Source organism: Oryctolagus cuniculus, chromosome 9, assembly GCF_964237555.1.
Source record: "Oryctolagus cuniculus chromosome 9, mOryCun1.1, whole genome shotgun sequence".
Taxonomy (NCBI): Eukaryota; Metazoa; Chordata; class Mammalia; order Lagomorpha; family Leporidae; genus Oryctolagus; species Oryctolagus cuniculus.
In genome coordinates this window covers 100,895,799-100,908,288 of record NC_091440.1, presented here as the reverse complement: position 1 = coordinate 100,908,288, position 12,490 = coordinate 100,895,799, and the positions used below count along the sequence as shown (strand labels likewise).

At 38.4% G+C, this 12,490-nt stretch overlaps 1 protein-coding gene across 3 annotated transcripts in view; it reads left to right on the top strand.

Moving 5' to 3' along the window:
- The first annotated feature begins 2,275 nt into the window (after nt 1-2,275).
- The window catches only part of LOC100349077 (alpha-2-macroglobulin), a 61,007-nt gene continuing 50,792 nt past the window's right edge, over nt 2,276-12,490 (top strand). The window contains exons 1-9 of one of the 3 annotated variants that reach the window (XM_070049280.1): nt 2,305-2,444; nt 5,330-5,423; nt 5,915-6,098; nt 7,524-7,683; nt 7,846-7,898; nt 9,363-9,383; nt 9,663-9,831; nt 10,610-10,694; nt 12,101-12,221. In XM_070049280.1, coding sequence (XP_069905381.1) covers nt 5,922-6,098; nt 7,524-7,683; nt 7,846-7,898; nt 9,363-9,383; nt 9,663-9,831; nt 10,610-10,694; nt 12,101-12,221 — 786 coding nt within the window. In that variant the 5' untranslated portion in view covers nt 2,305-2,444; nt 5,330-5,423; nt 5,915-5,921. Of the gene's footprint in view, nt 2,445-5,329; nt 5,424-5,914; nt 6,099-7,523; nt 7,684-7,845; nt 7,899-9,362; nt 9,384-9,662; nt 9,832-10,609; nt 10,695-12,100; nt 12,222-12,490 lie in introns of all 3 variants that reach the window. The other 2 variants (XM_008259806.4, XM_070049281.1) reach the window with 2 other exon arrangements.

Sequence of the window (12,490 nt, the reverse complement as noted above, 5' to 3'; positions counted from 1 at the left end):
TTCTATATGATTTTTAAAATCCTGATCATGACCATGATATCATAACCCACCATGATTTGAAAAGCATTGTTTGAAGCCTGTTAAGTCCAATCTGGTAACCACTAGCTATGTGGGACTATTGAACATTTGAGATGTGATTAGTCTAAATTCATCTCTGCTGTGACTATAAAATCCACACCAGACTGTAAAGACTAAATATGAAAAAAGAAACAGTAAAGTATCTAATTGTCAATTTTTAGATTGACTGTTAAAATAATATTTAGTATATAATTGATTAAATAAGTTATTAAAATTAATTTAAGCTATTTCTCTTTATTTTTAATGTGTCTATTAGAAAATTGCATAAAAGGTCAATTATATTTCTATTAGATTACATTTCTCTTAGATCTGGATTCAAATTTAAAATTCATATGAATATTAATACTTGAATATCACACAAGCACATCCCCCTACCATGCTTTTATCTTCTCATTCTTCAGTCTTTCTGTCATTCCTTCTTCTCCCACCAATCTGTTTCCAGCTTCCCTCACTCAGATAAAGGCAAGAAAATTCACATGATGACCAATCAGAAAAACTGAAAGTCATATTTCCTCTATCCATTGCACTAATGCATTCATTGCATACTGTAATTTTACCTTTCAAATATGAAATAAATCTGCAAGCTCTTTCCAATCCTTATCTGAATACCCTCAGCTTCTGCCTTTGTTGCACTGATTCCCAGCTAGTGGGTGCCCTACTTCCTGGATTTCTTCCCGCCAGTCACTATGCCAAATTTTAGTAACATAACATTGCCAATAAGCTCCTTTCTGACTTCAAGTCAGTTTCTTGCCCACTCTTCAAAGTGTACAGGCATTTATTTCCTCCACACCAAATACATGCTTCAGAGTCTGACATTTTTCTTTCCCCAAATTTCCTCTCCAAGCCCCCAAGTCTGTTTTGCCTCTTACCAACTCTCAGAGTACCAAACTCCCTTGCTGATAATATTTGGCTACTCTGTTTTTGTTGTTTGATTTTTTTTGCTCTGTGTTCACCCTCACAAGTATGTAAGACCTCTTAGTGCTAATCTGTTTCTACTTATTTTTTTTATGTTATTTCTTTGACAGGCAGAGTTAGTGAGAGAGAGAGAGAGACAGAGAGAAAGGTCTTCCTTTTCTGTTGGTTCACCCAACAGAACCCTAATAGGGTTCTAGCCCTAATAGGATCAATAAATACTTTTCAACAACTGAATAGCTGTGCGAATGCATGGGTGGGTGAATGAATAATGAAATTGTTTATGTGAATTAAATATGGGAGAGGAGGATCATGGAAATCTGTTTGAATTGTAGATGTTAAAGACATTGGAACCTTTGTTAGTCACAGTAGGTCAAAGCTTGTTTTTTAAAGTTTTTATTTATTTATTCGACAGGCAAAGTTACAGACAGTATGAGAGAGAGAGTCAGAGAAAGGTCTTCCTTCCATTGGTTCAATTCCCAAAAGGCTGCAACAGGTAGAGCTGTGCTGATCCGAAGCCAAGAGCCAGGAGCTTCCTCCGGGTCTCCCATGTGGGTGCAGGGGCCGAAGCACTTGGGCCATCCTCCACTGCTTTCCCGGGCCACAGCAGAGAGCTGGACTGGAAGAGAAACAACTGGGACTGGAACCGGCGCCCATATGGGATGCTGGCGCCGCAATTAACCTATTGCGCCACGGCACCGGCCCCCAAAGCTTGTTTTTGAGGCCTGTTGCTTCCTCTTTCCTCCTTCACTTTATTAAAACAGGAAATTACTTGTGGTTATTCTTTCAGGGCATAGCTCTTCATCTTCAATCCAGTAATATTCTTAAAAGCCAAAACCTACCAGCAATGTTATTTCTGTGGATTATCAGTGAATTCTGCTACAGCTCCAACATTTAAGGTAGACACATGCAATGGAAAATTTTCAGCCCTGCTGATTTACAATGAAGTAACTCTTTGAGTCTGCCCAGTACTGCTTAACACGTAGCCTCCCGGCCAATTTTTCACACTGGAGATAGGAGAAAAACCGTAAAAGGCACTGTGAGGGGTGGTGAGGAATGTGAGAGAAGAGGTTGAAAAGCTGATTAGCTGCTTTACAGGAAAGCTCAGAGAAAGTAAACACTAACAGGAATGTCAATTTTATCCCCCAATAAATTCGACTTAGCCTGCCAGGAATTAACATTGACTGTAACTAGGCCATCAATGAACCTTTCAGAAAATTTGTCTCAAATTTGTTTAGGGACTTTGTGTGGGTGGAACTTCCTGTTTGCACACAGAGCAACAAAAAGCTGGGAGCACTTTGGTCAGATCAACTGTAGGGAGTGAGGGACAGTCTGGTCCGGTCTCTTCTGGCCCTTTCTCCCTGCAGCATGGGGAAAAATAACCTCCTTCACCCAAGTCTTGTTCTCCTCCTCCTGGTCCTCCTGCCTGCAGGTGCCTCCGCCTCTGGAAAACCGTGAGTTCCACACAGAGCATGAAGCATGAACTTACAGAGTCCGAGCCTGTATTCCAGATGTCTCTTTTATTTCATCCATTTGCCTTTCCATCTCTAAGGTTCCTTTCCACCATGAGATTTTGTAAATCTGCTTCTTTGATTCTTCACAAAGTCATTTTTTTCCTGGATCTCTGCATCTCTGTATTTCCAGATGATACGCAGTCTTTCTAAAAGGCATTAGAAATTGATAATGTTCAAAGGATTCTATTTCCTAATCCTGATGTTGCTATTGACCTGCTTGAGACAATGCTATTTATATTTACTTATCTCCTCTCTCTTAATTTCTTGTCATTTTCTTTCTTTCTTTTTTTCTTTCTTTTTTTATAAAATAAAGACAAATGTCTCCCTCACCTAGATCTTAACCATGGAGCATTGCCCTAGAATATAAATCTCTATGAAGCCAACTAAAGGACTAGTTTGAAATACTGGTGTTGACATTAAGAAAGCAAAGGATTCTGATAACATCATAGAAAAACTTTTCCAGATCAGGTGGTGATGAATTCTTTGAACAAAACGTAGGGAGGAACTAAAAGAAATTCCATCAGATAGCTGATTATAAGCAATTTCTTAAAGATTTCATTTATTTATTTGAGAGTTTGAGAGGTAGAGTTACAGACAGAGGGAGAGACAGAGAAAAAGGTCTTCCTTCTGTTGGTTCACTCCCCAAATGACCACAACGGCTGGAGCTGCGCCCATCCGAACCCAGGAGCCAGGTGCTTCTTCCCAGTCTCCCACACAGGTGCAAGGGCCAAAGGACTTGGGCCATCCTCTACTGCTTTCCCAAGCCACATCAGAGAGCTGGATCGGAAGAGGAGCAGCCACGACTAGAACCGCTGCCCACATGGGATGCCAGCACCGCAGGAAGAGGATTAACCACAGCGCTGGCCACTATAAGCAATTTTTGATACATGTATATTGGGTGATTTAGAATGCAGAAGGAGTTGCAAAAAGTGGTGACAGTGATACTGTTTTACTTGCCAATTTGTTATTTTTATGTGAATGGTACTTCTTAGGACTTGTCAGCACACAAAACAAAAATAATAACATAATGAACGCTATACCTCGGTTAATTCATGCATTAAGGAATATCTACCTATGCATACACACACTCATTGGGGGAACAAACAGCTAATCATTCTCTTTAAAGAAAAGCTTCAGGGAGAAGTTGTGGGGTAGTGGGTAAAGCTGCTGCCTGCAGTACTGGCATCCCATATGGGCGCCAGTTCAAGTCCCAGCTGCTCTACTTCCGATCCAGCTCTCTGCTATGGCCTGGGAAAGCAGTAAAAGGTGGCTCAAGCCTTTGGGTCCCTGCACCCACCTGGGAGACCTAGAAGTAACTCCTGGCTCCTGGTTTCAGATCAGCGCAGTTCTGGATGCTGTGGCCAACTAGGGCGTGAACAAGCAGATGGAAGACCTCTCTCTTTCTCATTCTCTCTCTCTCTCTCTCTGCCTCTCCTCTTTCTGTGTAACTCTTTCAAATAAATAAATAAATCTTTTTCAAAAAATAAATATAAGCTTCAAGAATGTTTACAATTTATATTAAACATGTATGAATCATAATTTGTAATATATTTATTTTGTTTGTAGTTATAACCCAGTACTTTTGAAAATAACTCAATCAGAGAATAGTTAATGTTTACAAATTTATTACCACATTATTTTTAAAATGAAGAAGTAACATGTCATATTACTTACATGTATGTAAGTAGTGCAAGTATTTACATATATATGTACTCACATACTTGTTAATCAAGAAGAGTGCTCAATAAAATATTTCAAAGCATTGAAATAGTAGGATAAGTTTCTTTGTGATAAATGGCATGGAAATTCAAGCTCAAGGACAAAAAATGGGAAAGTTGTTAAATTTCTGACCATTGCAAAAAGAACTTTTTAATGTATTATTTAAGAAGATGGTATTGAGTATCTTATAACTATTATATTTAAGATTCCATGGGAAATTTGCAAAAGTAATATGTTTAACTTGGAACATAAAAAATGATGTAAAATAGCTGTTTACTTGAAAATAAGTAAGCAGTAAAAGGTCTCTAAAATTCATTTTAGGAATTCTGTTAGCAAAAATGTTTGAAAACTACATGGTCACTCTTAAATTATTTATCAGGGCACTGAGAAAGTTTGTGTCCTGCTTATGAGTTACCAAGATCCTAATTCAATCACTAGAGAGGCATCTTTGAATTATTGAGCTTGAGTTGAAAGGCACATATTTAAAATGCAGACACCCAAGGTTATACACTAATGCTACCAGTTTTTTATCATAATTGAAACTTCAGTGACTCACTTTGACTCTCAGATTCCAGATCCATAAAATAGATGCAAATTGTTGTCATACAGTTTCCACAGGGATGTTGAACACAGCGATTGGTACAATAACAGTTAGTTCTTCCCACAACAAGGATTCCTACACTAACCTGTATCTCAAAGATGTCTGTGTATCTGATATTGTGGCATCTGCAGGGTCAATCATCTGTGGATCAAAAATATTTTCTAAGGATTCTGAACATGTAAAGACTTTTATCTTGTCTCTTTCTCTAAACATTATGGCATAACAACCATTTATAGAGTATTTATAGCTTAATTAGGTATTATAATAATCTAGAGATTATTTCAAGTACATGAGAGAAAATGTATGGGTTATATGCAAATAGTTCAGCATTTTGTATAAAGAATTGAGCATTTGCAGATTTTAGTATTGGTAGGGGCTCTTAGAACCAATCCCCTACAGATTCTGAGAGACAACTAAATGTACTTTTTTTAATGAAAAAAATATTTTGTTGTTTGATTGGTTTTTGTGATGTTCACATACCTGAGAAATACTTTTATTTTTACAGACATCCTAAGGTAAAATAGATTTGCATCACAAATGTAACTGGTATTTTATTTGAATCCAGATGTTCACATACCTTAAAGATTCCTTAAAGTGAGGTATGCTTACATGTTTAAGCTCACTGCCATGGCATATGATGCAAAAGGGAAATAATTCTAATGCATGCCACTGGAAAGCAGAGTTTGGGGGTGGGGTGCATTTGACCTAGTGGTTAACGTGCTAATTAAGATGTCCGTGTTCCTGTGGGAGTACCTGATTTCAGTTCCTGGCTTGGAGGCAGTGGTGATGGCTTAAGTAATTGGGTTCCTGCCACCAGTGTGGGAGACCTGGATTGAGTTCCCAGCTCCCAGATTTCCTGTTAGCATTTTGGGAGTAACCAGCGGATGGGAGCAATCTCTCTCTTTCTCTCTCTTTTTCCCCGTGTGTGTGTGTGTGTGTGTGTGTGTATCTTCTCCTTCCCTCTCAAATAAATACATAAAAATTAAATAAATTAAAATTGTTAGGATAACAATAATTGTGATGGAAAATAGTGCTGTTGATAGTAAAGTCTCTTTTCCTTCATCCTTTCACTGGACTCTCCCATTCTCAGAAACTACATGGTGCTGGTCCCCTCCCTGATCCACACTGGGACACCTGTGAAGGGCTGCCTACTTCTGAGCCAGCTGAATGAGACAGTGACTGTAACTGCTTCTTTGGAGGCTCTCAGGGAAAACAGGAGCCTCTTCACTGACCTGGTGGTGGAGAAGGATTTATTCCACTGCATCTCCTTCACTGTGAGTGTGGTTGTTTGGCTTAACAGACCTGTTCACTAACTCGGGGTCCAGGGATCCAGTACTCAGTCAACATGAGACTGTGGGAGCAGGCATTTGGCTTAGTGGTTACAGACTTGTTGGGATACCTGCATCCTACACCAGAGTGCCTGGGTGTGATCTCTGCCTCCACGTCCTGACTCTCAGTCCCCACCAGTTCAGACTCTGGGAGGCAGCAGTCTTGGCTCAGGTAGTTGGATTCCTGCCATCCATGTGGGAGACCTGGACTGAGTTCCTGGCTCCTTACTTGGGCCATGATGGACATGGGGAGTGAACCAAAAAACTTTGAGGCCTGTTAAGAACTTCAGATAGTCATTAAAATATATCAGGTAGGTGTAGAAATTAAGAAGCCATACAAAGGCCAGTGCCACGGCTCATTTGGTTAATCCTCCACCTGTGGGGCTGACACTCTGGGTTCTAGTCCCTGTTGGGGTGCAGATTCTGTCCTAGTTACTCCTCTTCCAGTCTAGCTCTCTGCTGTGGCCCGGGAGTGCAGTGGAGGATGGCCAAAGTACTTGGGTCCCTGCACCCATATGGGAGACCAGGAGGAAGCACCTGGCTCCTGGCTTCGGATCGGCGCAGCGCCAGCCATAGCAGCCATTTAGGGGGTGAACCAACGGAAGGAAGACCTTTCTCTCTGTCTCTCTCTCACTGTCTAACTCTGCCTGTCAAAAAAAAAAAAAAAAGAAAAAGAAAAAAAAAGAGAAGCCATAAAAAAATTTCCTACGGTGGAAGACAAATATTTATAGGAATATAAAAATTATTTTAATATTCAAAGTAAAATCCTACTAGCCAGAAAAAAAAAGTATATGACAGATCAAGGGAAAACGTGACTTCTCCTTAAAACTGAAGTGGAAAAAAATCTTAATAAAACAAACTAGGTCAATGCTCAACATGAGCCACCCATGGCAGACTAACAGGAACACATCACTCCCCATTTGAAGAACAAAAATTGGAGAAATCAGCCTGAGCCAATTTTTAATGTCTCTTCAGAGTTATCCATATGTGAGATATGCACAACATAATGCTAGTAAAATATGGTGAGCTTCTCTTTATAACCTCAGGACGTGTTTTTCTATGTCCTTTAAGCATATAACATCACCTTGTCAATCTCAGTGTATAATTGAATCAAGACTCTATCATTGGAACCCTAAGATATGACTCTCACTTCCAGCCTGCCTTACTGATTGATTGCCCCCTACCTTGTGTTTCGTTTTCTCATATGTAAAATTGCAGAAGTATTTCCTGTCCATGCCAGCTTTTCTAGATTAGAATGAAGGAGTGAAAATATATACAGAGGGTAAAGTCTCCAAGGGAGAAGTGGAACTGGGAATGGGGGAGGAGACTTGAGAGATTGAATGAGTTCTCAGGACTGCTTCTGAATTTCAGGTCCCTGTGTCTTCATCCATTGAGGAAGTAATGTTCCTCACTGTCCAAGTAAAAGGAGCAACCCAAGAATTCCGGAGACGGACCACAGTGTTGATTAGACCCAAAAACAACCTGGTCTTTGTACAGACAGACAAACCCATCTACAAACCAGGGCAGACAGGTAAAAAGAGGCCTACAGTCATGACATTGAAAAGGAAAGACATATTCTCCCTTCTGTAGTCCCCAGAGTCCATGTAATCCTTGTTTCTCAATCGTTTGTCTCACCAGTGTATAGTCCTAGGAGAAAGGGTTTTAGGTGCTCATAAAAATATTTCTGTTTCAGTGAAATTTCGTGTTGTATCATTGGATGAAAATTTTCGCCCACAGAATGAGTTGGTGAGTCTCCTATTATTAACGTAAAATCACTATCATCTTTATAGACACACTGGGAACCTGAACCTGTTTTGGTATTTAGGGAAGGAGCAGGGAGAATAAGAGCACTGCATCACCAACAGTAACTGTTGACATGACAATAGCACAAGATCCTCATTTAAAACAGTATCCCAGGTCTATTTGTATTGCTGTTGGTCAGTTATCATAACATTAAATTTACTCTTTAATTAGTCTCAATTAGGAAAATTAGAAAGATATATTAAATAACAGACACTGCTAAAAAATGAAAGAACCTCTATTCAAATAACTTCCCTAAACACACTTCTAAAATCTCTGCTACAACAGAAGATGACAGCAATCAATTTGTTCAAGACTAATCCTTGATATCTGTGGTAACAAATAACTTGTTAAATTATCTTATAATGTAAATATCAAACCAAATTATTCCTTTTCCTCTTACAAATATACTTCTTAACCACATTATCTAAAAAAATGGCAATTCTACTCTTATGGTTTCTAAAGCAAAAGATTATGGCATAATCCTTACTTCTCTCTTTCTCTCACTTTAATTTCGTCTACAAAATCACATTGTTTAACATATAGCCATACATGTGCATTTCTCTATCTGCAAAATTGCATAGCAAAAGAACTTTCTTCACCAGGAAACTTCTTTCCACCTGAACTGCTACAACCTGGTCCTGGCCAATATAATCTCTTATTTACAAGATCATTGTGATAACCTTAAAACTATACTCCCAGCTTCAACTTTTACTCTTCTATCTAAAATCAAACATCACATTCATCACTATGTCAGCTTAACCCTGCTTCATTTTTCTTCTTGTGCTTACCACCACTTGAGCTATATGATGGATGGATGAAAAGCTGATAGATATTAATATAATGTATATAAAGTTTCTTTTTCTTATCTGTTCATCCCTGTTACACATTGTTCTCTTGTGTGTTGCTATATTTGTGGTCTCAGCTTCAGAATGATACACAGCACATAAATACACAGTTGCTAAATACTAGGTTTTAAAAATGAATAAGCATTTTTAGGAAGGGAATTATTCTCATTCTTAGAATTATCTAAAAATTATATGATTCATCTTAATATCAGGGTCTGAACATGATTACTTGCAGTTCTATACATGTTTATATCTCAATTTGTAAAATTTCATTGCAAAACAATGTTCTTCACGGAGATGCTATAAGTACTTAAGTAATGTTAGCAGTCCTATTTCTAATGAATGGCCGTGAACATCTATACTTGTTACTGATGGCCTATTAAGTTCTTAACATTGTTTAGTGATTACTTAAAATGGATTAATAATACTGTAAAATTTCACCTGAGATCTTCAGGTGTTTTTCTCTAAAGAGAATTAATCTATACAAATCTGGTTTATTTATAAATGAGAATTGGAGATATTTGATAATATTTATAAGCTTCTTTCTTTTTCTGTCTTACAGATTCCACTACTATACATTCAGGTAAGCATGTAAAACATTCCATAATTAGAAAGAAAGCAATAAGTTTTGGGAAAATGTCCTTATTTGAGAGGTTTTTATAATATGTCAGAAACCTGTCAGTAACGGGTGAGTCTTCAAACTCACATAGGGCTGGGTGGTTATAATTCATCCCTGTCCTCAGCCGTAAACACCACTCCATTTGTTCTCTTTTAGGTAACAGTGGAGTCTCCACAGATTTTTTTTTCTTACTGTCTCCAATGTTCTAGGCATTCATGTAAATTATAATTTATTTATCCATAGGATCCCAAACTTAATCGCATTGCACAATGGCAGAATATCAAGTTAACCAGCGGCCTCAAGCAACTGTCCTTTGCTCTCTCATCAGAGCCCTTTCTGGGCTCCTACAGGATTGTGGTACAGAAGACATCAGGCATAAGGAGAGATCACTCCTTCACTGTGGAGGAATTTGGTATGGGCCACGGAAAATAACTGAATTTTTAAACTTCATGGGTCTAGAATTTGAGCTCATGTGAAGTCCTTCCATTTCCCATGGATGAGACTGGGCTTAGAAGATAACTAATTTCATCTAAGTCCAATATATTGGTGACTTATTAATAGGATTTCATATAACTTGGCTATTTTTGCAGCTGTATTTAGTATTTTGAAACATATAAAATATCCTTATTTTGGTGAATCTTCCATAACTCATCAAGTGTACAGTGACCTGTCATAGTCCCTCCACCAAAGTCTCCATTTAAAAAAATATATGTATTTATTCATTATTTGAAAGGTGGAGTGGCACAAGATAAGGAGAGATATCATCTATTTACTGGTTCACTCTCCAAATGATTATAGTAGCCAGGGTTGTGCCAGGCCAAAGCCAGAGGACTGAAACTCTATTTGGGTCTCCCATGTGGGTTGTAGGGACTTGAGTACTTTGGCCATCATCTGTTGCTTCACAGGCATATGAGCAGGGATCTGGATTGGAAATGTGTAACCAGGTCTTGAGCCAGTGCTCCAATATGGGATACAGGAATCAGAAGACAAAATTTAACTAGCTACACAATATTCCACCACCACCCCCAAACTCTCCATTCAAGAGTAAGGTGGACATGAATATATTGGAGACTAGGGCTGCCTTTTCAAAGTCTTGAAATATCATTAGGGTATTGTCACAGAGAATCTGAAAATACGAATACCCCCCAACTGAAAACTAATCACCACCTGCCTTTATCACCAATCAACAGTGCTTCCCAAGTTTGAAGTGAAAGTGACAATGCCAAAGATAATCACTTTCCTGGAAGAAGAGGTGAATGTTTCAGTGTGTGGCATGTGAGTTCATTTTCTTTTTTTTTAAATAAATAAATAAATTAATTAATTTTTTTTGGACAGGCAGAGAGGACAGGAACTCACCATTTGTGACATTTTGGCTATTTTCTCTAGCAGTAGTGACAACACAAATACTTTTAAGTACTTTGGGTGTGCTTCCATCTCAAAAAGTCCTGTTGCTTTTTATTTTTTCCTTTTTCCTTTCATGTTCTTATTAGTATTACTATAACTGTCATGGGGTGGAGAACTGTTTCTAGAGCATCTTTGCTGGTAGGATTAATTCTGAAAGTCTCAAAGCTGTGCACACACACCAAAAAAAAAAAAAAAAAAAAAAAAGGATAAGGTTGAAGGGTAGTAGCTTTCTGTTAGCCAGAAAGAACCAAAAATATATATTAGGAAAATGATCAACACATGGTTATATAGGAAACGTGGTCATCAAAGGCCATTGACCTGACCTTGCATACATAGTGGAGAAGTATCTTGAGTTCAGAATTTGCAGATAGGCATACAACCAAAATCTCATTTAACTCATCAGTCTACCTATGGCATGCCACAGACCTCTCTGCATGGCCATATTTATTAAGGAGACTGAACATGGTCTCTCTCTATGGTTCCTTCCAACCTTGAAAATTCATACTTCCAAGATCTCATGCTCCTATCACTGGTAGTCTAGCAGTAGCAGTAGGAGAAAGTACAGGCAAAATGAAGACACCAGTCCTACCTAAAGACATACATGTAATGGCCCTACTACTCAGCTTGGCCTCTGTCCCAATGCTGTCTCAGAGTAGTCGCTACTAAGGTTCTGGCCTCTCATAACTGGTGAGCCAATATTCTTGAAAATAGAGATATAAAGGACATTTCAAATAGGACAAGAAACAAGCATCCTGAAAACATAGCAATCATCCATGACTTATATATTTATAAATATATTTGTATATATGTATGTATGTGTGTGTGTGTGTGTATAGAGAGAGTCATACACAGGAGAGGATAATGGAAGAGAGATACCATGATATCAATGATATCAATCATTTGTAATCCCAGGCATGACAGGATGTTCATTTTTTTTCTCTTTCTTTGTTTTATTTTGCTTTTGTTGGTATTGTTTTTTCCTCTTAAGAACAGATTTAGCTTTTGTAATAAAAACATTTTTAAAAAACTTTTTAAGGACAAAAAGAGAAATTTCAAGAGAAAAAAACATGATAAAAGAAGAATGCAGTAAATTTCAGCATATTGCACTAGGGATTTCTCAGAGAAGAGACATTGTGGAATCCATTTGTCCTTGATTTGTGAGTTCTGCAGAGAACAGAGGGAGGTATAGATGGTGAATCGCCATAGCTAAAGGGCAAATAGCAATTGGTAAAAAAATGGGGATGCTCAGGGTTCATTTGGCACTGTTTTCATGATAGATACACCTATGGGAAGGCTGTCCCAGGACATGTGACTATGAAAATCTGCAGGAAGTATAGTAACCCCACCAACTGCTATCATGAAGAGTCCCAGGCATTCTGTGAGAAATTCAGTCACCAGGTAGGTTGAAAACTCTTCCTCCTAGGGACTAACAATAAAGACCTTGTAGACAGGTAGTGAGTTGCAATATGATGAAAAAATACACGTAGTGTTAATCACCGTAACTGAGAAGGCTATCACTTCTGCTCTCTGTGAGCAAGAACTTGTCACATGGCTACATCGATATGCCAGGGAGATGGGACACAGAGTCCCCAAGTGTGCAGTTTCCAGGCACAGCTGCATACTAAGGAAGGAGCAGCCACTCTGGTGAAGAGTTAGCTTCCTGCTGC